Here is a 27,389-nt window from a genome sequence, read left to right as displayed (position 1 = left end):
AGCGGGGCCTAGGGTGCATGGTTCAGGCTGTTTGCTCTTGTCCGCAGCTCCCTGCCTGCGGCAGCTGAGGAGAACCCACAGCATGGAGAGGGAATGGAGCCAAGAGCAGCTCCTAAGAGGAGAAAGAGGAAAAAGCAGCGGGTGAAGGAGTGAAACACCATTTTTAGGACTGCACAGTGCCCAGCTGGGGCTGGCAGGGAACATGCTGCCACTGCTGCCTAAACAACAGTGGGACCACTGAACACAAGTAAAGCTTTGTGTCAGCTGCAGCTCTGGTGGCATTCTGTAAGGCCCTGCTCCCCTGGGACCGAGTGCCAACCCCCAGGACCACCCTATTGCCAGGGAGGGGGAACTGGACCTGGCCCTTGGCACCAGCCCCCAGCAGAAGGTTTGCCCCCAAAGCCAGACCAGGGCTGGGGCAGCCTTGGGAAGTCTGCAGACAGCACCAGTGTTCAGCAACACCCCCATTTCTGCACCCTGCAGGGCTGGAGTGCTCCAGCTGGGGTGCTAAGTTTACCGTGTTCCCCCCCTCCTAAAAATACTTACCCCAGCCTGATGCAGGGTTTCAGAAAAGCCTTTAACTGTAGGGATGAAATAGATTAAAGTTTCTCTCTCCTCATTGTGTTTCCCAGCATGTTTGTGCAGTCTTGCCCTGAAATTGCCACTGCTCAGAAGGGAGGCAAAGTGGGGGGAAAAAAGTGAAATGGTAATGATCATAAGCAATGCCTGGCCCTGCTCAGGCCCAGGAATCAAACACAGGCAAGGCAGATGTGAACACAGTCTTTTTATTTTAAACCAGGGACATAAGAAGCAAGGAAAAAAATTGCACATTCACACTAAAATCCTCATCAGCCACACCAGGAATGATCCAAGTCTTCAGTTTTGAGTTAAAACCCAGCCTCCCCCTGGCCACATACGGCAGCCCAGTCACACGGGTCTCTCCCAGCAGAGTCTGTGTGGTGGGGAAGGGACACAGCCTGGCTCCTTGCACGGCTGGGCTCTTGGGACCTAAATGGGGCAGCTACTTGGGGGGCAGCACCAACAGCAAGTGCTGCCCAGGGTGCCCTCACCTTGTACCCTGCTCATCCCCCACCTCCCTCTGCCACATGGGTCTTGCTGTAGTTGATCTGAGCAAACCCCAGCCCCAGGCTCCCAGCTCCCTCACCCCGGAGCCACTGTCCTGCCTCAGGCCCCTGCCAGCCCTGACGGCTGGGGAGCGAGCGCCCTCCTGGCTCAGCACCTTGCCCGGGGCAGAGGGAGGAATTGCCAGGGGCAGCCTTCATGCACTAACCCCTTTTCAACCCTTTTCTCAAACCCCCAGGAAATGTTTGCCCAGGCTGGTTCCTGCACAGGTCTGCCCTGCTCTAACAGCCTGCTGCACCTCCTCAGCTGTGCTGGTAGGGGAAGGCTAGAAATGCCCTGACGGCACTGGCAGCAGGTGCCTGCTGGCACAGCCTCTGCCTCAACTCGCTAAGGGGCCATGTCCCTGCTGCACCACACAGAACCCAGTCACCTGCCCTCCTTTCACCTGCTGGGAGAGACATCTTGTTCCTGGCAGACAAGAAAACCACTCGTCACCGTAAGGCATAAGAGCTCCTGCTCCTCATCCTCAGAGAAATAACAAAAAAACAAAAGTTTAGTCACATCCACATACATCACATTTTAAAATTAAGGAGATGTTGTTACAGACCAGGAGGAGCACACAGCGGCAGAGCCCACGGGATATAGCTGCCTTTCCCCGGCACAGCTAGCTCCTGTGGGCAGAGCCAGGGCATGGGCCAGCTCCTCACCAGGCTGCAACGGCACAGCTAAACACTACCAACAGCACTGCGGGGTCTGGCAACCTCACTGAACCAAGCTTGAAGGAATTCAAAGGCAATTCAGCTTAAATATAAAAATAAATTTTTATTTTGTTAAAAAACGTTTAAATATTTGTTTGCAATTTTTTTTTTTCTTTTTTCTTTTTTTTAATTTAGACTTCAGCAGACACACACACTCACACGGCTCGGAGAGTAAAAAACCCGGCAGCAAAGCACTCCTGGAAGTGGTGGGGAGCCCATGGGCAGGGGTGCCCATCCCTCGCCCAGGACAGAGTGGGGGGCAGCTCTTGGGTGACCCCTGACTCTGGCAGTCTCTTCCCATAGGACCTCCCAGGCAGGGGAAGGGCCCCGCTCCTGGCTTGATGGGAACAAGGGAGGCAGCACCGTAGCTCCTAGGAGCTGGTAAAACCCAAAAGGAGGGGTATGAGCTAAAAATGAAAAATAATTTGGATTTGGGGAGGGGGTGGAAACCCATCCGCTCTGGACTCCTTCCATTAGCGGCTCCAGAGCACCCCAAGGTGGGGAAGGGGCACCAAGAGAGAGGGGAAGGGAAGGGAGAGACTGCCAGGGCTGGGGCCCCCATGCCTGGGGGTCCAGGCCCCATCGCCCCACCCCTGCTGCCTGCCTTTCAGTCACGACAACGAAGGGACAACTCCCCCAGCACGAGCAGCCACGCAGTGATGCTACTGTCAACACCCAATTAGCTAGGGCGCGTCCCCCGCAAAGGGACAGGTGCCCCACAAAAAAAATAAACTCCAAACAGCAAATCCGGCATAACCAACATGCCGCCACACACACGGTTCAGTTCTTCCTCCAAACTCGATTCAATGAGCGCATTGAAACGGGAGCACGAATAAAGCAAAACACAGGGGGCTTTACACGAGCAGGGTGGGGGGAGTCCTCAGCCTGGCAGGGCTGCTCGGCAGCCGGGAGATGGGTGGAGGGACCCCCATCCCCAAACCATGCCTCCAGCCGAGGTCCCAGGCTACGGCGGGTCCTCGGCTGGACGTCTGATGGGAGATGTAAGTCACAGCGAGGGGGTCGTCACCCAGCTGCAGCTGGGTCAGTTGCCCATGGCACTGAGACGCCCAGGCCTGGCTGGCACTAACCCCGGCTCGTGTTCTGCAGGGACGGCAATGAAGCCAGAGGGAGTGTATTCACCAGTCCATGGGATGAAACAATGGGGAAAGATTTCAGGACCTGGTGAAGACAGCATCCCTCAGCAGCCTGGAACGGCAGCCAGCAGGAACGCAGCATGTCTCCAGCCAGGCTCCGAGCGGAGACATGCAGCTCTGCCGGCTGCTATGCCACAGGGGAGGGGGCTGACTGTTGGGGGGCGGGGGAGGAAAGCATGGGAACAGCTAGAAGAAGCAAATGGGGAAAAATTTACACGTTATGAAACATGGCAAAATAAAGTGAGGGAGGAAACGCTGCAGATATGTACAGAGGTTCATCCAGCCTTGGCTGTGAAACTGTTCAAGTAAGAAGAATTTGGTTTATCCTGTCCCACCCCAGCCACTGCCACCCAGCATGGTCTCTGGCTGGCATCAGAGACTGGGAGCCTGGCCCCATCACCACTGGTCCTGCCACAGGGACCACTCTAGACTGGAGCCCCCCATGTGAGTGCAGGGGCTCCTCATGCAGGCCGGCGGCGGGGGCCCAGCAGCACCAGAGGTTACTTTTTGCGGGTGTGCTGTCTCCGTGCCTGCAGCCGCTGGCGAGCGCCTGTCTTGGATCCTGCTCCGATGGAAAAGGCTGGGGTGGATGAACCTGGAAGCAGAAAGGTTGCTCAGGTCTCTGCAGCCTCACTCAGAGCTGGCACGGGGTGTATCAGAATTCCTGTCCCGGGAGGAATGGAAGGTTTTGCAACCCCCACAGCCCAGCAGGTACCACCCATGATGTCTCCCAGAGCACATCCTGGCCCTTCCACCATCCCCAGCCCAAGGGGACAACATGACCCATCAGCTCTGCAAGGCCAAAGCACCAACTCCTTCCTTACCAAAGGAAGCGCTGACTCCTCCGAAGCCCGAGGCAGGAGCGCTGGGCGTCCCGAAGGAAAGGCTACTGCTTCCACTCCCCACTGCTCCTGGCATGGGTGTGCTTTGCCCAAAGGCGGGCGCAGGAGTTCCTGGAAAGCAATACGCCACTGTGAGCCGGGGTCAGCAAAGGAGGAAGAGCCTGGCCTTTAGGAGCTGGTGGCACCCACACTAGGCATAGATGTCCCCCCAGGGGCTGAAGCACCACAGTTCCCCAGGACCAGCCTCTTCACCCGAGAAGCCCTTTTAATGCAAGAAGTTGCGCTTTCATGGTAATCCCTGGGCTCTCCTGCCAGCAGGGCAGCACAGGAGGATTTGCAGGCCAGGGAGGAACAAGGGCCTCTGTCTTTCTAGATCAAGTGGTTGCTCAGCCTGCGGGTTTCAGCTCTGTGGGAGGTGAGACAGCCCAGCGAGAGTGCAAAGCAGTAGGGAAAACCTCAGAGAGCAAGCAAGAAGCAATTGCAATCACTGGCTGGCAGCGTTTCTACTTGCCAAGAAGCTCCAGATTGTTTTTAAGCACTGGCGAGACCTTGGCTTCTGCCAGGCACCTGGCTGGGCTCAGCACTCAGGCGAAGCCAGGGTGCATTCAGAGGGGCCGAAGAGCAGAATTTAAGGATTCCCCTCCATCAACGAGGGCTGGGGACCTGGACGAGTGACAGAAGCGCCTTCCCTTCACATGGCAAGGCTCTGCACAGCATAAGCACCAGCCCCTCTAGGGCTGCTGAGCCTGGGGAGCTCAGCAAGGTCCAAGCAGGAAAGCTGCTGCCTAAATCTAGCCCTGCCCTTCACCCCCGGAGAAAACCCATCTCCCCCGACTCACCTCCGAACACAGGCTTGTTGTTAGGTGTGCTGGGCACAGTGAAGGCGAAGGGCGTGCTCTGATTCTGCGCACCCAGCGCGCTCTGCGTCAGGGAAGAGCCGAACGGCGTTGCTGCCGGGGCTGCCCCGCTCTGCCCAGCCCCGAAGCTGAACCCCACGGCGGGGGAGCCACTGCTCAGGGTGGGCGTGCTGATGCCAAAGGCGCTGGCTGAGGGGCCCGGCTGGGCAGTTGCCCCAAAGGTGAAAGGGGAAGGGGTGGTGCCAAAGACAGCGGTGCCAGTGCTGCTGCTCGTGGTCTGCGTGGTGGAACCAAAGCTGGCGGTGGTGGAGGTGGCTGTCCCAAAAGAGAAGACCGACGTGGCAGTTCCAAACGCCACCTGAGCGCTGCTGGTGCCGAAGGAACCCTGGGCACTGGTTGTGCCAAAGGCTGGCTGAGCACCACTGCCGAATGTCGGCTGAGCAGTGGACTGGGCCGCAGGGGTTCCAAAACTGAACGGGGGGCCAAAGGTGACGGGGCCAGCAGCGGGCTTGCTGGCAGGCGGCTGGCTCTCCGCAGCACCAGCACTGAAGGTGGGTTGACTCGCTGCACCGGGATACAGTGGTGGCGGCTTCGCATTTGTGCTGAAGGAACTGCCAAAAGCTGAAACAGACGAGCCGAACGTCAACGTTGCTTGACCTGTGGTGGCTGGGGTAGAAGAGGTCAGCGTGCTGCCCCCAAATATGCTAAAGCCCACAGTGGTGGTAGGAGCTGTTGAGTTTGAAGGTGCTTGGCCAAAGGCAGGGCCTCCTGGGACACTGGTGGTGGCAGTGACCGTGGCTGGAGGTGGCTTTCCGAACTGGAACACAGGCCCTGGGGTGGCAAAGCTGGTTTCTGTGCTGGGAGCTGAGCTGGCTGGGCCCCCGAACAGGAAGGGCTGAGACGTGCTGGTGGACGTGGCAGCGGAGACGGTCAGGCTGGCAGTGGGGCCGGTGGAGGCGGGGGAGTTGAGTCCAAAGCTGAAGACAGGTTTAATAGTGGCATCTGTGGAGGAACTCTGCGTAGTGGCAGTCGTAGCTGCGGTGGTGAAGATGACGTTAGGGAGACCTGTGAATCCTGCCAGGGTAGTCGTGGAGGCTGCTGGCAGATTTGCTGCTGAGGCCGGCTGTGACGTTGGTTTGAAGGCAAAGGGAGAGGCCTGTGCTGGAGATGAAGCTGTGGTGACGCTGCCGAAGATAGGCTTGAACATGGTGGTGGTGGAGGATGTTGAGGAAGGGCCTGAGTTTGCAGACACGGTGACTGTGGTGGAGATGACAGCCGTACAGGGTGCTGTGCTCTCGCTTTTCGGCAAAGCACCAAAGATGGGTTTGAAGACAGGGGTCGTGGTGGACACAGCAGTGGTAATGGTGGGCACAGCAGCAGCTGCAGTCGTTGCTGCCTGGCTGGCAGGTGGGGTGCTCAGCATCCCAAAAAGGATGCTTGGCTTTGGGATGGAGGGAGGTTTGCTGGGGGTCTGGCCCAGCTCTGTCAACGCAGGAGGTGCCAGACTGCTGGGGGCCTGCACCCCCAAGGCAGCAGGGGCAGTAGGGGCAGGCGTGCTCAACACGGGCACAGGCTTGGTGTCAGCAGAAGTGGCAGGCAGAGAACTCGACTCTAGTGATACAGCAGGAGCAGGCGGCTGTGCAGCTGATGAAGGCAGCTGGGATGCTACCGCAGCTCCAGTGGAGTCTGGAAAGGGGGAGAGTGCTTATTTAGCAACAGGGGGTCACTTACAGCCAGACAGCCCTTCTGCCAGGCACCCACCCCACTGCTGCAAAGGCTTGTGGAGCGGCACCTGCCTATACCAGACAGACCCAGCCTTCCACACTTACTGCAGCTCCCAACAGGACCACGGGCTCAGCATCCCCAAACTTGCCACCCCCTCCACCCCAAGACATGCCTGCCAGCTCCGCTGCCAGTAGAGCATTTGAACAGGGAGTTTTGCCACCGGCCTCCCACAGAGGCAACACAGAACTCCCTCTGTGCCTGCCTTGCTCTGCCAAAGTCCCACTCTGCCGGCCCTCCTCCTCACCTGCTGGGGCAGGCACAGCCTGGCTGCTCTGCATCTTCTTCAGGCTGTCCAGGAGTGAGTTGGTGCTGGCCGGGGCAGAAGCTGTCGAGGCAGGCACAGGCCCCGGGGATGTCATGGTGAACGCCAGTGGCCTGGACACAGGCGTAGTCTCTGCAGTGGTGCTGGGCTCCGCGTCTACTGGGAAGGAGCAAGAAATCAGGACCCACAACTCACTGTAGGGGACTACTCCTTAGCAGAGCTTCCCCAGTGGGTAGGGAAACTGCATGAACATCCCACAGCTCTGGCCCTGAGGAACCTCACCCATCACCCTGGGGACTCTAGGGCACAAGATCTCCTGAGTCTGAAGGCACGAAGAGCATTCCCAGACCCAAGGACCAGGCAGGACTGGCCCAGGAGCTTCCCCAGGCTGTGCTATGCAGACACCCCACTGCCCTGCCAGCCCTGGCCCTGGGTTTCTTCTCCTTGCTGTCCCCTCCATGTTCCCAGGCTGTCCTTACCAGCCTTATCCTCCAAGACTTTGTTGAACCACTGCAACGCTGCCGCCTTCTCTGCATCCAGGTCCTCCGATGTGATGGAGTAGCCCAGCTGAGGTGGTGGGGGCTGCCAAGAGAGAGCAGCAGCTTAGCTCCTTCTCAGGGAAGCCGGCAGAGCCTCTCTGAATGTGTGGTGAAGGCTGGCCGTCGCAAGACCCGTGAAGCAGGTGGTTCTGCCACAGCACGCTACCGCGGAGCTCCGATCCCCATTCATTTTGGCCCCCGGCTTGGCGCTGAGGGCACAGCAGGCCTTCCCCAGGCCATTACCTGGTCCGGCAGCAGGCAGCACAATCACGCACAGCCCACCAGACACTGGGGCTGGGGATAGCGTCACTTCCCACTCGGCCAAGGACGGGGCCTCCTTCCTGAGGGCAGGCAGGTCAGTCTCCCCCCAGCCCTGCAGAAATTGCAGTGAGCACATTCTATTGCCAGAGGAGGGCAAAAGGGGCTGCGAGACAGCGACGTACCAGCGCCAGCTGGTCCCCCCGGCGAGACGACAGCAACTGGATCTTTCGCTTGCGCTTCCCGCTGCTCCCCGACATGGACGGTGGGCTCAGGGAATTCTGCTTCTTCCGCACCGGCGTCTCCACCACTACAGAAGGAGACAAGTCAGGACCAGCTCCAGGCAGAGGAGGCATTTGGCTTGTACCAACAGGGCTGTCCCTTCTGACTCCTCTCTGGATGACCCATCTCAGGGGGCAGAGACAGGAGCACAGCTTCAAGCTGAGAACCAGGCTGCGATGCCCTGGAAAAGCAGCTGGCCGCAACACATCCCAGGGCAGTCTGTTACAAGGGCCCGCTGGGGCAGTGGCCCCTTCCCACCTCCACAGATGGTCCCCCTCACACTGCCTACCCACACTACAAACCATGCAAATTGCATGAGCCACATCTAGCACTATGCCACAGGACCCTATGTGAGATGGGCACAAAGGATTTCCTCTCCATTTTAACTGAGGAAGCATTGGCATAAGCTCAGCCTGGAATTTGATCAGGGTGCTACTTGTACCACAGCAGATCTTGCCCCGAGGCTGACACCTGGACCCATGCTGGCTTGGGGGCTGGTGTTCCCCCTTGCAAGCCAGCTCCCAGGCATCTGCTAGCACACCAACACTGTCAGCACCCCTTGCTTATCACCTGGAAATCCTTTAAGGCAGTTGCTGAGGCCAGCAGAAGTGCCACTGCCTTGGGACCAGCACATTCCTAGTTTCCAGGTGACAGCTCAAGCCAATCCCACCTGCAGACCTCAGCTACCTCCTGTCCTGCTGCTTGCTCGCACTGGTGGCCCATCCAACCCGGGCACAGAGCTGGGGCCCACCTACGCTCACCTTTCTCTGTCTGCAGCTCCTTGTCCGATTTCACTGGAGTGGAAGTGTTGGAGCGATGCAACTCCTCTTCCCTGCACAAGTGGGAGAGAGCCAGTTAGGGTCAACCCCAGGCTTGGCCCTGTCCCCAGGGAGCAGGACAAGACCAAAGGCACTAAGGACTCCCACCAGCACCCCTGGTGTGTTTCTTTGCCTCTGCCAAACAACAGACCTCAGGACAACAGCCTTGCCCTCACCACACCAGCCTGAAAGCAGCTCCAGGCAGAGGAGCTGCTCCCCTCTCCAGCACCCCAGCTTGGTCAGGCTGCTGAGCCTGTGCACCCTCCACAGGACAAGTCAGCCTCAGGGTGGCAGCTGGGGGTCCCAGATGGAAGCTGCTGCCCCTTGCAGGTCCCTGGCTTGGACCCACCCTATCGCCAGGGCAGGCAGTTATGTCGGTTTTAGTTCTGACATAAGCTCAGGTCCTTCTCTGAGCCAGGAGAGAGGAGAACAAGGGCCGGTGCTCCGAGGCAGGCGCTAAAATACAACCCCTACTGCAGGTCCTGTTAATTGATTTTGAGGAGACGGCAAAAATCAGGGCCTGTCTCTCCCCAACATTTTGGCAAACAGCAACCCAGGCCATGCCAATGCCACAAGGCAACGTCACCTCTGCAGCAACCTGAGCCCTTAAATCTCTAACCTGGCCTGGGAGCAGAGCAGGGATGGTGCAGCTCAGCGCTGCTGCCAGGACCACAGTGTAACAAGGCGGCAGGGATGCCAATTGACACAAGGGGGTTTCCACACCGGTGGGTGACCCAGCAGCCATGTCTCAGGAAGGGGCCTGGACTGTCCCGGCTCCAGTGGAAGCAACTGCTCTCTTCCTGGCTGGCATCGATGAGCAGGTGCTCACTGAGTGAGCGGCTAGTTACCTGGCTTTCTTGAGAGGCCACTCTGGTGTCTGGGAGCGGGAGGACGCTGGGCTGGACAGTGGGGACACACTCACACCACTTCTCTTCCACAGCTGGAACACAGAGAGAGACCAGCAGTAACTCAATACGGGGGCTGGCAGGGAGCACAGCCTCCAATCCTCCTGCTTGCCCACAGATTAAATCCCATCTCCCAGGGCCATGGCTAACGAGTCCAGAACCTCTTTTGCTTCAACACCGCTTAACTTCCTTCCATGTCCTGTGAGAGGATGGGGAAGGAGGACGCTGATGGTCAGATGCCAGCTCTTACCTTTGTATGGCACAGGCAGAGGCTGCCTGGCTGCCGCAAACACCCTCACATGTGTGGGGCTGCTCTGGCAGGTACAGGCCACCTCCTCACCAGGAACTCAGAGCGGATGGATCCCACCTCAAGGATTTTAGACTAGCCCCAGCTGGAGGAAACCTTTCCCTACCAATATATCCCGCAGGAAACCTTTCCCCACGCAGACCGCAGAGTTCTGTTAGGCATGGCTACAGCCCACCATCACATCTGCAAGCCTGACCCAGGATGTAAGCAGTGTTTTATTAAAGGTCAGCAGCTGCTGAGGGGACCTGGGTCAATGTGGGAGCGCACAGCTCCAATACATCCTGACTACAGCTGAAAATGTGGCAGCAAAGTGACTTTTTTTTTTTCCTTTCACCTGGATCTCTGTACCCTAGCAGACTGGCCAAGGCTAAGTAAGGAGGGGGAAAAAAAGCCTCCTTCTTGTGTCGATGTAGAACAAGCACTAAAGCAGGACAGCTCAGCCTGGGGACTCCCCCAGTTTGCACACTGAAGGACAAGTGACATCGCTGCCTGCTGCTGCCAGCCTGGCAGCCTGCCTAACCCACAAGGAGGTGAAACTGCCTGGCTGAGCTGCGCTGGAGACTCCCTGCAGTGCTCACTGCCAGGCACCCAGTGACATTACTCTCTTCTTATGAGCCCGGGTTGTGAGTTACATGGGGCGATCCCAGAGGAGGGTTGAGCCACTGCACTGGGCTCCGGTGCTGCCTTCGGCAGGCTGTTTCCTACCTGTGAGAGGCCCCGGCTGGAGCTGTAGGAGCTGGCGATGGCATTGCGGATGGAGCTGGGGATCCCGCCAGCATATGTATTGTTGAGAGAACTCATGGAAGAGGTGCGTGACCTCTTGTTTGAGCAGTCATCCAGGTAGTACGAGACAAGGCCCCTCTTCAGAGAGCCAGGCCTAAAGGAGGTTAAAGACTTTGTGAGCTCTGCACCACTCTGTCTACAGGTACTTTAAATGCAGGGTGGGTGGAGGAAAGCAACCCTGTTCTCACAGTGCAGGGCTTGGAAAGAGGCCTCAACAGCAGCACTGCCCTTATGGCCACTGGCCTGTGCTCAGGGTGACAGACTGAAGGCACAGCCACAGCCTCTCTTGCTCTCCCACGAAGCAAAAGTCAAGCATCTCTTCCAGAGCCCACAGGCTTTCAGGCCCCCCCACCCCCAGCTCACAGCAGGTGCTTTAGGCCTGATGGGCACTTACTTGGGTATGAGAGAGGCAGGGGCACCGTTGGCTACCAGCGGCTCAAACGCTGACTGCCCACTTCCACTGCTATCGTGGCGCCTGCGGGAGAGAGGGCAGAAGCCTGAGGTAGTGTGGAGGCAACAGATGGGGCTGCCCTCCCAGCTTTGGGAAAAGACCCCTTCCAGGCAGGCTCAGCACTGAGAAAGCACAAACCTTGCTTTTTTCTTGTCACCCAACACCTAAGGACAGAGGTTTTCCCTATCCTGCTGCAGATTTTCTCTCCACCTGGTCCTGTTCTCACTGACCCTCACCTCGAGCTGCCTCCTCCCAAGCACGAGCAGCTCCTCTAGATGCCTGCTGGGCAGAGTAGTTTTGATGTAATGAAATCTTTGCTCAAATCCATTATTCTAAGCCAATACATTTCAGAGAGTCTCAGCAGGTCGTTTCTGGAATGGATCCGAGCTCCAAAACTCAGATCTCCTACTTCTTCCTAGTCAGTGCCCCAGACTGTTTGAGTCAAAAACCGAATACCCCTTCCTACAAAGATTTGGTGAGGACCTGAAGTCTAAAAGTCTTAAAGCAAACCCTGCTGTGAAGCAGAGCTAGAGGTGTACAATCAGCCCTGTCACTTAGCCCAAGCACTTCCCTCAAGCTCAAGCATGCTGACCCCGTTGCACAGGCGATCCAGCGCTCTCCAGCTGACACAGGCTCCTTTCTGCCCTCAAAGGTCATGTGATTTTCTGCCTACAAGTATTCTTCATGCTTGCCAGGATTTAATACCCTCAAAATTGGCTTTCATTGCAGAGCTGGGTATTGGCATGTTAAGAAAAACAGAATTAAGAACAAAACCAAGCCAATCCTGTCTGTGCAGCTATCCTGTTGTCATCCTGCTCAGCTCTAGTAGGGCTCAGACTCACCAAGCTTGAAAGGTAGAGGGAAATCCAGTGATGGAGGAGAGGAGGGCATGCCCTGCTGCAGCAGGAAGGCAGCTGGTGGCTTCCTGCAAACTGCCGCTCATCCCGCTGCGCTCTCACAGCCACTCTAGCAGCAGCCTCAGCACAGCACGCGGGACAATGCAGCTGGGCACTGCCCAAGCCACTCTTCTGTTGTCTCTCAGCTCCCCTGCTTAAGCCCCAGCAGGCAGCCCGGGCATGTGAGGGGCAGAGGGGCACGAGGCAAATGGCCTCCACATACACAAGTGGAAGGATGAAAAAGAGGAGGAGAAAGAAGAACAGCAAGGCAGTGCTGTGCCCAGGTAGTTAGAAAGGTTCTGGCAGACTTTGGCACCCAGGATTTATGCCTTGTCCTTCTCAGAGCACTGGCAAAGACATCGCACCCTCATTTCTTGGAGCTGGAAATCGCTGACCTTGACTAACAAAAACAGAAGATAGTCTCTCATTTACCCTCGTGTTTTTACCTCCTTTTGCTAGCTAGAGTGCACAATGGAAGCATGCAGATCTTTTAAAGCGCGATGCTTCCAGTTGGGGCTGTACGACTTGGGGATCCTGTCTGTCCTGGGAGCCTGGGGCTGACTGAAGAATAGAGATGATAAGCCTATGGCAGATACCAGCATTTCACACCAAGTTTCCCTGGTCTGCAAACCCCTGTGATGACAGAGGCCACCCTCCCTGCCAGGGAGCCCTGCCAGGCTTCCCCAATCCACACCCCAGCCTCTACCAACACCAGCAATGCCGGGGAACATGCTTGACCCACAGGCTTGCCCAGACAAAAACCTAAACCACATCCTTTTGATCTCAAGGACAAAAAGAACTCTCAGAGGACTTTCCAACACAGCCCAGAAGGCTGGGTGATGGGGTGTGCTTCCTCTCTGTGGTTTAATTCCCACAGGGCTTTTCCAACCCAGACTCCTGGTCACACCGGGCCCAGCGCGCTCTGGGACACATCCCATTTGTCACCACTGAAGCACCAGTGTCACTTATGACCTTCCCAACACGTGGGCAGTGACCTGGACTGCTGGCTTATTACCTTCTCTTGCTCTCCTGATCGTTCCCAAAAGTCTGCTCCTCCTCCTCCTCCTGCTCCACAGCCCTCTTCCTGCTCTCCTTGATGGCATTCAGCACAGTCTCTTTTGCACATGGGTCCAGGCTGCTGTTGGCTGGGAAGGCCATGCGCGAGACCAGCTGCTCCAGGCTGTGAGGCAAAGGAAGGCAAGGCATTAGGCAAGCTGGGATCCCCAGAATGGGATCCCCCCCCCGGTGCCCTGGCTGCTTCCACGGAAGTGGGGAGACGGCTCTCCTGCACAGCCTCTCCCAAAGGTTCAGACCGCCCAATCCTCCCCACAGGGCAGCAAGGCTTGGGACAGGGATGGAGCGGTCACCGCCAGGCCGGGAGCAGTGTGCTGTCCCCAGGGGACTGCTCTGGGCAGCAGGACCGGCTGAGGGCCACGTAACTGGTTTCCCCCGGGCCAGCCCGGTCAAGGGTTAGTTCCTCGGCTGCTGCCCGCCCGTGAGGCGAGGCCCGGTCCCCACTCCCGTACTCACGCTGGGGAGCGGGTCAGGCCGGCGTCGGGCCGGGCGATCCTCACGGTGACGGGGCTGCGGAGTGGGCCGGCCCGGCGAGCCCAGGGCGCGCTCCGGGGCGAGCAGCCCTCCCAGCGGGCGGCGGGAAGGCCGACCGGCACGGTGCTTCGGGTCTGCGGCAGCGGGTACCGCCGGCGCGGAGCCTGCGGCGGGCAGTGCGGGGCGGCCGGCGAGGCCCTGCGGGGACAGAAGGGTCAGCGCCGCCGGGGCGCGGGGCTTCCCCCGGCCGGCCGGCCCTCCACCCCCACGCCCCACCGCGCCCCGCTTACCCGAGGCGGCGCGGCGGGGCCCTCGCGGGCCGGCCCGAGGGGGCGGCCGGGCCCCCGTTGGCGGCAGCTTTGCCGGGCGGGCGCGGCGCGGGCGGGCCGGGCCGCATCGCGCACCAGGCCCCCGCCGCGCCCAGCGCCGCCGCGCCCAGCAGCGCGCCCCGCAGCAGCAGCAGGCAGGCCACGGCCAGGGCCAGGGCCAGGGCCAGCGTCGGGGTCAGCGCCGCCGCCGCGCCCCGCCGCCCCCAGCGCCCCACGCCCGGCCCGCCCCCCGCCATCGCCGCCGCGCCGAGCCGGGCCGCGCCGCACCGAGCCGCCCGCCAGCCGCGGCCGCCCGGCATGCACTGCGCGGGGCGGGAGGGGGGGGGGGCGCCGGGGCGGGGCTTGCCCGGGGCGGGCGGGGCCCGGCCCTCCCGGCGCCCCGCCCCGCCCCCAGGTCCCCGTCCCCGCCGCGGTGGCCCCTGCCCCTCCCCCTCCCCGCTCCCGACCCGCGTGTGACCCCGTCGGGACCCCCGTGTCCTCCCATCCCCCCAGCCCGGCCGCAGTGTCCCCCATCTCCGCCCCCATAGCCCCGTCCCAGCCCGCGTCCCCACCCTGACCCTCGGGTCTTCCCCGCCCCGACCGCGGTGTCCTTCTGTCCACAGCCCCCCCGGTCCCACCCTGACGACCATGTTTCCCCCCCACCGATTCCCCTTTCCCCATCCCCACTCCAAGACCAGCGTCCTCGTTGCCATCCCGATCCCCGCGTCCCCCCTCTCCCCGTCTCCATGTCCCCGTCGTGTCCCCTACAGTCCCCCCGCACCGTTCTAGCCTCTGTCCCCCCCCCGTCCCAGCCCCTACAGTGACCCGCGTGTCCCCGCACGTCCCCATCCCTGACCCAACGCCGCAGGCACTCGTGGGCCCGCGGCCTCAGTCCGGCACCTGCCTGTCCCTGGCCCCCAGCGGGTGCAGGGGCAGCTCCCTGCGTGGCCAGCCCCTGTTCCCCCTGCCCCGGCTGAAGGGTGCCGCCACCAGCAGCCTGCTCTGCAAGGCAGGGCTGGGGACGAGCCACCCCACGCCGTGCTGGGGTCCGTGGGAAGGACATTCTGGCTGGCTGCGCCACTGGGTCCCCAGGGGACACAGCTCTCCAGGGGAGTGCTGCCCACCCTGCTGCCTGCCAGCTGCCTGCAGCTTCTGCAGCCCTGCTGCGTCCTGCAGAGCAGGGGACCATGGCAGGGACCCTGCAGAACACGGCTGCGGGGACAGACCACGCTGCGGGGACAGACCACAGCTGCAGGGACAGGCTGTCACGGGGCCTCCTGCAGCCCAGGGTGGGAGGGCACCGCGGGAGCATGACGTCCTGCTGCAGCGTCACACCTGAGAGGGGACGTTCCCCTGAGCATCTCCCCATCCGTGGCCCCCACGGGCCATCCAGCAGCAGGACCCCCATGAGATGGCCCTGCCAGGGTGACCCTGCAGCACAGCTGGGAAGGGCAGGGTGCTCTGCACATTCCCCTCCCCCCCCCCACTGCAGTGTCACCAAAGGGACCCGGGGTGGTGGGGAGGCTAAAGCCACCCCTGCTCCTCAGGGCTGAGCAGGGACCAGGTCCTGGTTCCCTCCCAAGGAACAACAGACGATGTGCAGGGCGGCCCTGGGGACAGAGCCAGGAGGGGGACATAATCATCAGTACATCACCCGGGTCACCTCAACAGCACATCCCCAAGTTAATTTTTGGAGGGTGCTGAGCACAGCCGTGGGACCCCCATGGTGACACAGCCCAGCTGCCAACCACCCCGGAGCCAGAAGGGCTGGGCTGAAGGCTTTATTGAAAAATCAAAAACACACAATGTAGTAATTATTATCATACAATGAAAAAAAAACCACCCAACCAACCCAACCTGCAGTGGAGGGGAACCCCCGCCATCCCCATTGCCAGCCACCAGCACCGGGGACTGCGTGGGGGACACTCGCCCCCCGCCAGCACCTGACCGAGATACAAAAAGAAGTGGTTTCGGCTGAGAGCGGTGCCGCTGTCCCCCAGCCCCTGCCGCCACCGTGACCCCCTTGCCGCCCCCTGGCCCTGACCCAGCCTGGAGGCCTGAGGTAGTTGGGGGTACCCCGCACAAGTGAGACCCCCCCCCCCCCCACCCAAAAGAGCAGGGAGGGTTTGGGGGCTCCTCGTGTCCTGCAGGAACGGGATGGTTGGTATTGCATCCAGAGGGGAGCCGGTGCAGGTCAGGGTACGGCCATGGCAGGGTGTGGGGAGTCAGGGGGAGCCCCAAGGTCCCCAAGGCGTCCCCAGCAGGCTGGGGGCACAGAGTGGGTGTGTTGGCAGCAGGGCTGGCTGGGGGATGCGGGGACACCAGGTCCCTGCATGGTGAATGGTTGCGCTCTCCTGCGCGTAGCGGGTGGCAGCCCTGAGGCCATGGTGATGGCCTGGCCGGGCATGGGAGTGCAGGAGGGTCCCACTGCTCTGACTGCCAGCCAAGGGCTGACGGACATCACTGGGAAAGCATGCAGTGACAGCCCAGCCACTCTGGGAAATGCCACCACTTCCTAAAGTAAGAAAGGCCAAATCCTGCCCCCCCAGCACCCTGAGGGGGCTGGTCTGGCTGTCTCCCCCCCCAGGAAGCGGCAGCTGCCTGAAGGCAGGGTGCAGGCAGCAATGCTGCCAGGCTGGCAAGGACACCCTGGCCCTGCAAGGGGCACCGGCAGGGCCATGGGAGTGGCCGTGGGGGACGGGGACATTGCTGCGCAGGCTGATGCCACTGTCCCTGCTGCAGCGAGATGAGGTGGGGGGCTGGAGCTGGCAGACACCCCCCTGCCCTCCCAGCCCCCTGCTCCAAGGCACAAAGGTTCCCTGGCCAGAGCCAGCCCCACAGCTGCCCCTGCCCATGGCACCGCCAGCACCAATCCCCCATGCACCAAAGAGGGTGGCGAGGACACAGGGGTGGCACCAGCCCAGAGCGAGCGGGCATGGGGAGCTGCTTGCTCTGGCTTCAGTGTGCTCTGGTGTTGGGGCACCCTGACTGCCCCCCAAAGACTCTGTGCTGCTGCCCTAGAGCCACCTCCCATCCCCAGGAGCTGGTGGCTTGTGTGGTGGCACCACAGTTGCCCAAACCCGTGCCCAGCACCTTGCGGAGTGTTTATTGCTGGCATGAACACAGTGATCTGTTGGGGCAGGGCAGCCCAGCTCCGGGGTTGGGGGGGGCATTTTTGGGACCCAGAATGGGGGAACAGGACCTCAAGGCAGCATGCCTCCCACTGTCCGCCCCACTCCCTCCTCACCGCCGGCTGCTCCCAGTTCTGCTGCCGGCACCCTGGTCTCACCAGCCGGGCTGTCCCATTGGAACGCTCCCCCCCACCCTGCAGTGGCCAAAGGCACTCGGTGTCCCTGCCGGAGGGGGGAGCACACCTAGCACCAAGCCCAGCAGCACCCCAAAAGCTGGCTCCCGACCCAGCAGCACCCCTGGGGCCCCTGGCACCACAGCAGGCTCCTTTGCAGGGGGGGATGTTTGCGCTGAGCCAGGGACCGGGTTAAGGCTGGAGAAGCAGCGAGAGGCGAAAGAAACCTGAATGCTCTCGCTCAGCCAGAGCTGGCTCAAAGAGTTCCAAAAGTCTGTGCAAAAACAAAACTAAAGGGTTAAAGACCCCCCCCTCGAGACCCCCCCCCCCCAACCCCAAGCAGCTCTAATAAATACACGTGCGGTTTGCAGCTGGCGTCAGGCCGGTGAGCCCTTCCTCCCGGCCCCGGGGTCTCGCCAGGCGGCTCTTGGTGCTCCGGCGCTGGAGGCGGCTCTTGGCAGAGGGGACGCGGAGGACGTGTGCTTCGGGGTGGCTTCTGCACCGGTTTATTGTGGATCTTCCCAAAAGGCTGCACTGAGCTGGGTCGCAGCCCGCCGTTGGGGGTGTCCCCCGAGGGCTGCCTCCACCACGGGTGTTAATCTGCAGCTGGAGGAGGGAGAGAGGGTAAAGAGGTGTGGAGCAACACGGTGCCCCCTCAGCATACCTCTGCCCCATCCCTTTGGGATCCCAGAGCTTTGCAGGGCAGCAGAGCCCCAGTAGCACCCGAGCACACTGCCCAGGGGCGATGCGGGTCCCACAGTCTCCTGCACAGATCAGGGGCCCTGTGGCTTTGCCCACATGTGCCAACTATCCCTGGGTTCCACTTATGCCAGCCAGAGCAGAACCCACGCCTGCTCACTGCCTGGATTGCAGGCACGGTTTCCCCATCCTGCCCCACTCCTTCCCGGTGCAGCTTCCCACTGGGAGCAGGACTGGGATCCACTCACCATCCTCCTCCCAGCCCTCCGCCACACCTGCCAGCTCATAGTGCTTCTTGCGCAGCTCCCCCAGCTTCTGCCGCTCCTTCTGCAGCTGGTTTTCCAGCTCCAGCACCCGCACCTGAATGACATCATGCACGCCATGGTCACCCTGAGCCCTGGCACAGCACCTGGGTTCTCCAGCTGGCACAGAGCCATGCTGGGCTGGCCACCCCCCTCTCAAACCCGCTATCTCCCTGCTATCGAGCTCAAAGACCACCGAGGTACATCCCATAAGCGCTCTGATGGCAAGTGATCCTGTGGAGGGAATTGAGCTCAGGTGGGCGCTGCCTGTGCAGGCAGGTGAAGACAGAGCAACCCAAGTGGACACCCAGGGAAGAGGAATTCCCCAGGGATGCCCCGTGCCAGGTGGAGGTGGGTGCTGCGGGGCAGCCCGGCAGGCACACAAGAGCAGGGGGAGGTCATGGGCTGTTGTGCTGTGATGGGCACAGTGTCAGGGAAGGCTTGAGGACCAACTGCAACATGGCTCCTGGGCAAACCCATCTGTTGCCTTCATATCTTGGGCTTTCCCCACCAGCTGGTGCTGCCTGGGGTCAGGCAGCCAGGCAGGGTGCCCCCCCCACCTCTCCCCTAGCCCAGGCAGCCTCTCGTTAGCCCAAGCAAGGCACCAGCAGATGTGTTTCCCAAAACACGGAAGAACCTCCTACCTGTGAGTCCATCTCCTGCCGTTTGATCTGGGTGAGCGTCATGCTGGAGAAGTCCATGCTGTCTGTGGAGAAAGACACCACCAGGCCCCCTCCAGCTTCACTCCCCTGCTCAGAACCCCTGGCAGCTCCCATGCTGCTGGCAGGGTCTGCCACCGTGGGATACGCAGACTGCAAGCAACGGGCAGCCACAGGCAGAGACCACTGGGGCACAGCCAACTGAAGACGGCGAGCATGAAGAGCAGAGGTTTTGGGGCAGGTCTATGCTCCTGCAGCCCCACACTTACCTTTCTCCTCCACCTGCGACTTCCCAGCCTTGGTGGAGGCCACCACACCAGCCGTGGCCTGGTTGACGCTCCGGGAGGCTTGCTGGAGCTTGCAAAGGTTAGCACTGTCTTTGTCTGCCTTCACCTGCCAGGGCAGCGAGGAGGGGTGTGCTTAGGCCCTGCTGGGCGAGCAGACCACCCCTATGGTTTGGGGTGACCATGTGGTGCCCCAGGGTCACCCCAAACCATGGCCAGGGGAGCAGCCCTCCTGCTTCCTGCTCGGGGACAGAGCATCTCTCCCAGAGCCAAGTGCAGGCAGCGGTGGGGGGAGCTGCCAGGTGATGCAGGCAGCAGCAGAGGAGCCTCCCGAGATGCCGGGCTCCTACCTTGGAGGCTGCTACCAGCTGGGCAGTGCTAGCCGCGATCTCCCGGGAACAGACCATCAGCTCCTCGAATGTCCCCTTGCCTTGCACCACCAGGTCAGCAGCGTCACTGTGGGAGGGCAGAGAGGGGTTGGGGCATCCTCCCGCCACCCCCGTCCCCTCCCTGTGGGGACAGCAGGACCCTGCCATCCTCTCCCCCCTCCAGTGACAGTGGCACTTACACCATGACGGTGGCACCCCAGCCCACAGCCTTGGAGGCAGAGATAAGACCCTCGGTCCAGCGGGAATTCTTAGCGTAAAACTCCTTGGGGGACGCCGCGCCCTGCCATCGAGAAAGGCATGGTCACATGTTGGGGACAGGGGGACGGCGGGGCCTGGGACCCCCAAACCCTGGTTCTTGGGGGAACTGAGTAAGTCAGGGTTTCATTTAGGATGTGTGTGGGAGCTGGGGAGACACTGAACTTGGGGGGTGAAGGGGTGCTCAACGTGGGAAGGGAGATCAGGGACCTCCGTGACACCCTGGGGACTGCAGCCAGGGTGAGACGCTGGGACTGGGGCAGGAGCTCCCGGCAGCTGGCGTTGATGCCCCAACAGGCCAAGGCTCGGAGCAGCACGTCCCCAGCAAGTGCGTGGTGACCCTTAGCTGGCCAAGCACCTGCTGCCCCATGCCCTGCCCACACCCCTGCCTGCATCCCAGTCCCCAGCTCACCCGTCCACTCTCCACGATCTCTCTCTGGAGGTCCTTGGAGGCCAGGACCAGGACATGGATGGCCTGCATGAGGCCCGTGCAGGAGCCCAGGATCCTGTGAGACAAACCCCACTGAGCCTCACTTGTGGGGAGGGAGACCCCAGGGCCATGATGCAGCCGCTCTGCCTGCGGCAGCAGGCCCCATCCTGCCTGCCCCTCTCTCTCCAGCGCCCCAGCCACCACTCACCTCTCATTCACTTCCAGTTTGACCCCAGTGTCACCAGCCCGTGCCTTGCTCAGCATCTCCTGGTAGAGGGGGGAGAGGCAGCACTGAACCCCGTGCACCGTCCTGGCCTTGTGCCGGTAGTCCTGGCAGGCACAGCGCCCATGGGTGCCTCTCAGCAAGTGGCAACCCTCACCTCTATGCGGGCAGCCGCTGTTTCGATGGCCGCCGCTGTTGCTGCCATCTCCTTGTCCACCAGGTCACCCAGCTCCTCCTGCTTAATGTCCAGCCCTCTGGGCCGCAGCTCCTAGGGATGTGATGGGACAAAAGGAACCATCCAGGGGTGGCACAGTCCCTGCGGCGGTGCCTGCCACAGCCTGACCCCATCCCACCAGCCCTCCTGGGGCACCCACCTCCCCAATGGAGCTGATCTGGCCCAGGCAAGTCATCACCAGGCTGCAGTCGGCGCCTTCCACTGTCCCTGGGTCTTGCAGGGTGCTGAGGTAGCTCACGGCCTCGCTGCCACACTGCTTGCACATCTCCAGAAGACCTGCATGGGCAGCACGAGAGGCTGAGGGTACCGCATGTGGCGACTGAGATGCCCAGCCCCTGCCTGCCCCGGAATTCTGCCCAGCCTGGCCCCTGCCCGCCCCAGCACCCTGCCCACCCCAGCCCCTGCCTGCCCCAGAATCCTGCCCAGCTCAGCATCCCACTTGCCCCAGCTTCCTGCCCACCCGGTCCCCTGCCTGCTGTGGCCCCTGCCCACCCTAGTCCGTGTCCAACCCAGCACCCTGCCCACCCCAGCCCCTGCCTGCCCCGTCGGTCGAGCAGCACTCACGGTCGGCGGGCTCCATGGGGGCCACGTGGGAGGTAGCGCTGCCCTGCAGGAGGGTGTCGCTGACGAGGTGGGCGAAGAGGGCCAGGCAGGGCAGCAGAGAGCCCACGGCTGCGGTGGGAGAGCGGGCACACGCCTCAGCCCCAGTGGGCACTGCCCGCCCAGCCCATGAGTGCTGGAGCTGCCCCTGTCCCCCAGCCCAGCCCCTGCCCGGGGCTGCCGGCTCTCACCTGTGTGATTGGAAAGGTATTTGCTGTGTGCGTCCTGCAGCCGCTCTACGCACTCGGAGGCTGCCAGCGTTCTGGACAGGAGGTAATCTGCAGGCAGACAGCAGGCAGGGCTCAAATGTGGGGTGTCCCTGTGTGCGGCATGGCTGCTCTCCACCGCTGGCACGGCCCAGAGGACAGCAAGGAGGGGGGCTTTGTGCTCTGGCTTAGGATAACGCCCAGTTTGGCGAGCACCAGGGAACTCACCTGCTGAGCCGGTGCAGCCGATGTGAGCAGGATCCTCCAGGCGACCGAGGGCATCCTGCACCATCCGCTCCGCCTCCCGCGCGGTGCCCTGCAGCAGGGCAAACTGCTCCTCGGCCAGGCGCCACTGCAGTGCCTGCTCCCTACTCTCCTGCCAAGCCGGCGTGGGTGTCACGGCTCCCGCCGCACCGGCTGGGAATCACCCCCACACCCCACTGCTGCCTCCAGCACTGCCAAACCCCCGCAGCTTGGCATGGAAGGGGATGCCCCTTGCCCGCAGTGCCCCTGGGGTACCTTGTCTCTCAGCTGGGTCTGCAATGTCTCCAGCTCCATCTTGCTGCTCTCCTGCTCGCGGCTGAGCGTGTCCCGCAGCTGCTGCAGCTCAGCCCGCAAGGCGGCCATCTCCTCCCCGTGCTGCTCCGCTGCCCGGCTCAGGCTGTCCCTCTCCTGTTCCAGGCTGGCGATCTGGGTGCTCTGCTCCGCTCCTGCCTGAGTGGGCATGAAACAATGGTCGGGGCTGTGCCGAGAGTGACCCTCCGGTTTGGGGACTTGTTCATGGTCCAGGCTTGGGCCACCTCGATCATTCCTGCATCACCTGCTGCCTGGCAGCACCCTTGCAGCACTGATGGCCTCACCTGGGGCTGGCTGAGGCTCCCTGGGGAGCCCTTTCACTTCTATCAGTGAAAATTCACTTTTATTATGACTAGTCAGCATCCTGATGGAGGAGCAGATGAAGGGTGCTGGCTGCTAGCTCTGGAGCTGGTTCTGCCCTATCCCCATCCTGCTGCAGTGTCTGCCCACCCTGGAGATGGGCAGCTCCATTTTCCTGCCAGCTTCTGCCTTCTACAACGAGCCTGGAAACCCCTGCTGTCCTCCACAGGTCCATAGGCATGAAATACCCTCTGGCACGGCAGCAAGCCCATGCAAACACTTGTGATGTGACAGCAAGCTCCCTGCCTGGTTTTTACAGTGGGCAGAGCCGCCCTGCCTGACCCTGCTCTTGCAGGGATTTTGTTCAATGATCCCCGCTGCTGGAGGCCATCGCTCAGCACACTCTTGCACCCAGGAGTGTTAAACCCCCTGGTACGATCGCTGAACCCATCTAGATGTGGGGAGGAAGAAGACAGGGAGCTGGTTATCAGGCCAACAGTGGGTAATGCCTGGATGGGTAACATCTCACCCAAGCACCGCGACAGCGGGCAGACCTCCCCCTCACCCGAAATGCCTCTCTTCGGGTGGCAGGGGCCACCCATGGGCTCTCACCTGTGTGCTGGACTCCAGGGTGCCCTGGAGGACCTGCAGCTCCTGTCTGCTGGCTGCCAGCTCCCGCTTCAGCGTGTCCAGCACCTCTGCCTGCTCCTGAGACTGTGGGCAAGAAGAGAAATTGCTGGTGCCAGTGCCCCATGGAGGAGTCCCCCCTAACACCCTGTCATGTCCCCTCATCCCCACTCACCTTCCTCTGAGCCTGCTCGCTCACCCGCTGGAAGGAGTCCTCCAGCTCCTTCTTCTCCCGCTCCACGTCCCCCTGGGCCTGCCTGGCCGCTGTCACCTGCTTGGTCACCTCTGCATTCTGGTGATGGAAGAGAGGAAGCTCAGTGATCCCCAGTGTTGGGGGGCATGGCTGGGAAAGGGGATGCCTGGAGGGGTTTCGGGGAGCCCACCTTCCGCAGCAGGTCGGCGTGGTTCTGCACCAGCTCGCTGTACTTCTCCTTCAGCTTGCTGTAGCGCTGCTCGTTGGCCTGTGCCCGCCCTGCCACACATGCAGGGATGCCAAGGTGAGCACCGTGGACCCCCACCCCGCAGCTCACCCCCACTCCAAGCTGGGTGCGCGCTCTCCCTGCTCACTTTCGATCTCTGTCAGGCTCCTCTGTGCCTTCTCGGTGTCCTCCCGCTGCTTCTTCAGCTCCTCCAGCTCTGCACGCAGGAACTCGCTCTCATCCTGTGCCTGCTGCTTCAGGTGCTGCTGCTCGGCCAGCTCGGCCTCCAGCTCGCTGGCACGACCACGCAGCTGCACCGAACCCCGTGCGCTCTGCGGGGACAGCAGGTGGGCAGCTCCCAGTGCCATTCAGTGGCTGCCAGCACTGTCCGATGCCCACCAGTACCATCTGGTGGCCACCCCCTGTGTAGCATCCCATAGAGTCCCAACGGTAGCACGGTGAAGCATTGAGGATGCTGGGCAGTGGGGGTGAGCCTGGCCCCCCCAGCAGGGACGCAGTCCCTCCCAGCACACCTAGGGACCCCCCATATGGGCAGTGAAGGCTGTGCGAGGGATGCAGAAGCCATTGCGGACACGGCAGGACAGACAGACAGGGGCAGCGCCTTGCCCACCCAGGGACACAGCCACCACCCCACCAGCCCCATTCCCAGTGTGAGCTGCTGGGTCTTATCCTCCCACAGGACTGCCACATAGGTGCTCACCATGTGACACCACCAGATGGTTGTCACCCACCTCAGCCTTGAAGTTCTCCAGCTCCTCCTTCAGGGCTGCGATCTCCCTGTAAAGCTGCTCAATTAACCGGTCCCTGGGAAGGAGAGACACCGGGTATGTCCTCAGTGCCACCAGCCGCACCAGTACCATGGGGACGCATCCTGGGAGGGGAGGCATCCCCTGTGCCACTGCAGCTGCTGTGTTGCAGCAGCCTGGCAGGTGGCTGCCGTGCCATGATGGGAAGGGAGCTCCCAGTCCAATCCTGGCCACCTCCATGGCATAACTGGGACTGCTCACTTGTCATCCTTGTTCATCCCGTTCTGGCTGTTGAAGTTGAAGGGGTCGCTGCTGAAAGAGCTGCCGAAGATGTCGTCAAACTTGTTGTCAAACAGGCTCTGCGGGAAGAGGAGCAGCATGGACCTGGAGCGAACCCACCACCGCTCTGGAGCCCTTGCCCCCTCCATGTTCCTGGTGGCACCGCAGAGCCAGCCCACGTGCCGGCAGGCCTGCTGCCTGCTTGTGCTGCCTGTACACCAGGGCTGGATCCCCCCTGCTGCTCCCAGGGCGCTGAACGCGTTGAACACATTGAACATGGAGCATCTCTGGTCTGTCCCCACCTGACTCCTCGGGAGGGAGAAGATCCCCAAAGCCATGTCACTGCAAGCCCCTTCCCCTCCCAAAACGCTCAGCGCCTGGGGACAACCCTTGGTGGAGAGGGACGTGAAGACCTAATGCAAGCACACAGAGCTGAGGAGCAATGCTGGGAAGCCAAACACCTCCAGCCAGCCATCACTGGAGGGCACCAAGCCTCTAAGAGAAGCACCACAAGATGAACTCAGCCTGGCTCAGACCTAGCAGCACCCACACGCGACACCCAGCACCCACATGGCCACCTGCAGTGATGCTCCCCAGTGCTTGAGGCCATCCCCACTGTCTCAGCGCCAACCATGGCATGGTTTTGGAGAAATAACTGTGGTCTCAGAGCTGAAGGACACCCACTGTCGTCTCCACAGCTCAAGGAGCACGGGCAGTGCAGCAGCGGCAGTGGCTCACCTGTGAGGCCGTGTCCATCTCCACCAGGTCTGTGATGGGCTCACTGTCAGGTGAGGATGCCTCGGCGGGGATGACCACCACGGGGCTAATGTGCTCTGACAGCGCTGAGGCACGCAGGAAATTGGGAGGGTTCTGGGGAAGGAGAGGAGCGTGGCTGGGTGGGGGAGGACCGGCACTGCTGCAGGGCTTTGGGCACAGTTGGTTGAAATCTTGCACCATTGCTGAGCTGGCCGTGCCCGGACCCATGGGAACAGAGCCAGGACCTGTAGGGATGGAGCCAGGACCCATGGGGACAGATCCTGGCAAGGGCTGAGGGTTGGTGCGAGAGCGTATCCCAGCCCCTGGACAGAGGGGCAGTTCCATCCCACAGGACCCCACCCGGGGAGGGATGCAAGGATGAGCCTCATGTCCCACAACCCCTACATTGCCACTGGCCCCAGGGAAGCCAGGCAAGGCAGCAGGTGACCCTTTTTGGGCACTCTCCCAGTGCCACTGGCCCCGTTGCTGCTCCTGGCCATGGGGACAGCGAGCATGGGGACCCGGGACCATGGGGTCTCACCTCTGGCAGCTGTGGGATCTGAATCAGCCGCTTGAAGTACTGCAGGTTGCTGGAGCGGTAGAAGAGCTCCTTCAGCCTGCAAAGGGCAGGGAATTGTTAGGGACAGCTCTTGCCCAACCCAGACTCCCCACCCCAAACGTGGGTAGCTCCAACCCCTCGCCTGGCTCCAGGAAGGTGTCACCGGGCCACCACACTGTGCTGGAAGGCACAGTGGTGTGTGCTGCCACCAAACCCATGGCAGGTCCTGGGAAGACGCCATCGCCAGCCTCCCACCTGTGGCAAAAACTGACTGCTGAAGGCTTTCTCCCATAAACCCAGGACCTGAGAGAGAAGGACCTGAAACTCGAGCAACCTGATCTACTGGGAGATGTCCCTGCCAATGGCAGGGTGGCTGGACTGGATGATCTTTGAAGGTCCCTTCCAACTCAAACCACTCTGTGAGTCTGTAAAACCATGAACCGCAGCAGAATGATTGCACTGGGTCACCCCGAGGTACAGCCACCTCCCTGTGCTGTCCTCACTACAGCCAAAGCTTGAAGGGACAGCTGAGAAACATCACCATTGCTCCCACTATGCCCCCAGCCATGAACAGGTTGGGGGCTTCCTGCCTGGAGGCCACATCTGCACCATTACATTCAGGTCCCTGCAGGAGCATGTCCCCCAGCAGCAGGGCTACCTCTCTGCACGATTTCCAATTTTGGGGAGGAGCAGCAGTGCCCGGCCGTGCCACTCATGGCTCCCTTCCCTTCCAGGCTCCCCAGTTTCCCAGTCAGTACCTCAGCACTGTTGATACCCGCCCCAAGGTCTCTGCCCTGGGTGGTCAGAGCCCATGGACAGCCCCGCTATCTGCTGATGTCCGTGCCTGGTGTTTTTCCCATGGGCACTGGTTTGCAGTTTGTGACCTTGAATCGAACTGTCCCTCAGCACCATGACATCCTCCCCCTGCTCTCAGCAGCCAGTTTTTGTTTTGACTACCCTATATAATCAGATACTAGAGGCCATGGCACTTCACTGCTCACTCTTTTTCGATCTCATTTAAAATACAGCAAGAGGACCGGTTCCAGCACTGTCACTGGCGATCACCCTGAGACACTTCCTGGTATAAAACCTGACCATTTGTCTCCTCTCCCTTGTGCAGTTGCTAGTCCAGGGGGGACCTGCCCTCACATCTCATAGGATCATGGACTTACAGAGTGGTTTGGGTTGGAAGGGACCTTCAAAGATGATCCAGTCCAACCCCCCTGCCAGGGGCAGGGACATCTCCCACTAGGTCAGGTTGCTCAAAGCCCCATCCAACCTGACCTCAAACACTTCCAGGGATGGGGCAGCCACAGCTTCTCAGGGTAACCTCTGCCAGTGTCTCACCACCCTCATCATACAACATTTCTTCCCTATGTCCAAGCTAACCCCACCCTCGTTCAGTTTAAAACCACTGCCCCTTGTCCTGTCAGTGCAGGCCCTGGTCAAAAGTCTCTCTCCCTCTTTCCTATAAGACCCCTTTAAGTACTGAGCAGCCGCAGCAAGGTCTCCCCGGAGCCGTCTCTTCTCCAGCCTGCACAGCACCAACTCCCTCAGCTTTTCTCCATAGCAGAGGTGTCCCATCCCTTGGACCATTTTGGTGACCTCCTCTGGACCTGCTCTAGCAGGTCCATGTGTGTCTTGTGCTGAGGACCCCAGAGCTGGTTGCAGTGCTCCAGGGGGG

General features: G+C 61.1%; 3 protein-coding genes across 6 annotated transcripts in view; 1 reads left to right on the top strand and 2 right to left on the bottom strand.

Annotated features, from left to right (window-relative positions):
- NSUN5 (NOP2/Sun RNA methyltransferase 5) overlaps positions 1–619 on the top strand; it is a 197,362-nt gene extending 196,743 nt beyond the window's left edge. The window contains exon 11 of the mRNA XM_069791619.1: positions 48–619. Within this exon, the coding sequence (XP_069647720.1) occupies positions 48–153 (106 nt within the window). The 3' untranslated portion in view covers positions 154–619. The remainder of the gene's footprint in view (positions 1–47) is intronic.
- Positions 620–771: 152 nt separating this feature from the next.
- LOC104325893 (putative nuclear envelope pore membrane protein POM 121B) lies at positions 772–14,156 on the bottom strand. 2 transcript variants are annotated; one of them, XM_069791617.1, is made up of 13 exons: positions 13,819–14,156; positions 13,511–13,726; positions 12,996–13,160; positions 11,028–11,108; positions 10,556–10,727; positions 9,487–9,578; positions 8,582–8,652; positions 7,724–7,848; positions 7,221–7,323; positions 6,724–6,897; positions 4,677–6,380; positions 3,820–3,948; positions 772–3,590 (listed from the first exon to the last, which is right to left on the bottom strand). In XM_069791617.1, the coding sequence occupies exons 1-13, from the start codon at positions 14,154–14,156 to the stop codon at positions 3,496–3,498; spliced, it is 3,465 nt and encodes a 1,154-aa protein (XP_069647718.1). In that variant the 3' UTR covers positions 772–3,495. The 2 variants fall into 2 exon arrangements, with proteins under 2 accessions (XP_069647718.1, XP_069647719.1); XM_069791618.1 differs by having other exon boundaries at positions 6,724–6,900; positions 13,819–14,108.
- Positions 14,157–15,601: 1,445 nt separating this feature from the next.
- Positions 15,602–27,389, bottom strand: part of HIP1 (huntingtin interacting protein 1) — a 52,202-nt gene continuing 40,414 nt past the window's right edge. For 2 of the 3 annotated variants that reach the window (XM_069791592.1, XM_069791594.1), the window contains exons 10-31: positions 25,688–25,763; positions 25,129–25,260; positions 24,373–24,470; positions 24,097–24,169; positions 23,493–23,676; positions 23,309–23,397; positions 23,101–23,217; positions 22,911–23,012; positions 21,942–22,136; positions 21,651–21,798; positions 21,408–21,494; positions 21,181–21,288; positions 20,756–20,892; positions 20,539–20,649; positions 20,367–20,425; positions 20,141–20,234; positions 19,653–19,753; positions 19,435–19,540; positions 19,070–19,193; positions 18,786–18,847; positions 18,088–18,199; positions 15,602–17,746 (exon numbers count right to left, since the gene is read on the bottom strand). In XM_069791592.1, the coding sequence (XP_069647693.1) occupies positions 17,736–17,746; positions 18,088–18,199; positions 18,786–18,847; positions 19,070–19,193; positions 19,435–19,540; positions 19,653–19,753; positions 20,141–20,234; positions 20,367–20,425; positions 20,539–20,649; positions 20,756–20,892; positions 21,181–21,288; positions 21,408–21,494; positions 21,651–21,798; positions 21,942–22,136; positions 22,911–23,012; positions 23,101–23,217; positions 23,309–23,397; positions 23,493–23,676; positions 24,097–24,169; positions 24,373–24,470; positions 25,129–25,260; positions 25,688–25,763 (2,326 nt within the window). In that variant the 3' untranslated portion in view covers positions 15,602–17,735. Of the gene's footprint in view, positions 17,747–18,087; positions 18,200–18,785; positions 18,848–19,069; positions 19,194–19,434; positions 19,541–19,652; positions 19,754–20,140; positions 20,235–20,366; positions 20,426–20,538; positions 20,650–20,755; positions 20,893–21,180; positions 21,289–21,407; positions 21,495–21,650; positions 21,799–21,941; positions 22,137–22,907; positions 23,013–23,100; positions 23,218–23,308; positions 23,398–23,492; positions 23,677–24,096; positions 24,170–24,372; positions 24,471–25,128; positions 25,261–25,687; positions 25,764–27,389 lie in introns of all 3 variants that reach the window. The other variant, XM_069791593.1, reaches the window with a different exon arrangement.

Source organism: Haliaeetus albicilla, chromosome 9 (assembly GCF_947461875.1).
Source record: "Haliaeetus albicilla chromosome 9, bHalAlb1.1, whole genome shotgun sequence".
Classification (NCBI taxonomy): Eukaryota; Metazoa; Chordata; class Aves; order Accipitriformes; family Accipitridae; genus Haliaeetus; species Haliaeetus albicilla.
The sequence above is the reverse complement of the archived record's forward strand: the minus strand, read 5'-3'. Positions and strand labels throughout refer to the sequence as shown.

Bases quoted from the DNA above. Each gene is read 5' to 3' on its own strand.
- LOC104325893 (XM_069791617.1), bottom strand. From the start codon at position 14,156: ATGCCGGGCGGCCGCGGCTGGCGGGCGGCTCGGTGCGGCGCGGCCCGG. The intron at 13,727-13,818 runs GTAAGCGGGGCG...CTGTCCCCGCAG, and splicing joins GCCCCGCCGCGCCGCCTCGG to GGCCTCGCCGGCCGCCCCGC. The intron at 10,728-11,027 runs GTAAGTGCCCAT...AACCTCCTTTAG, and splicing joins CCTGCCTCTCTCATACCCAA to GCCTGGCTCTCTGAAGAGGG.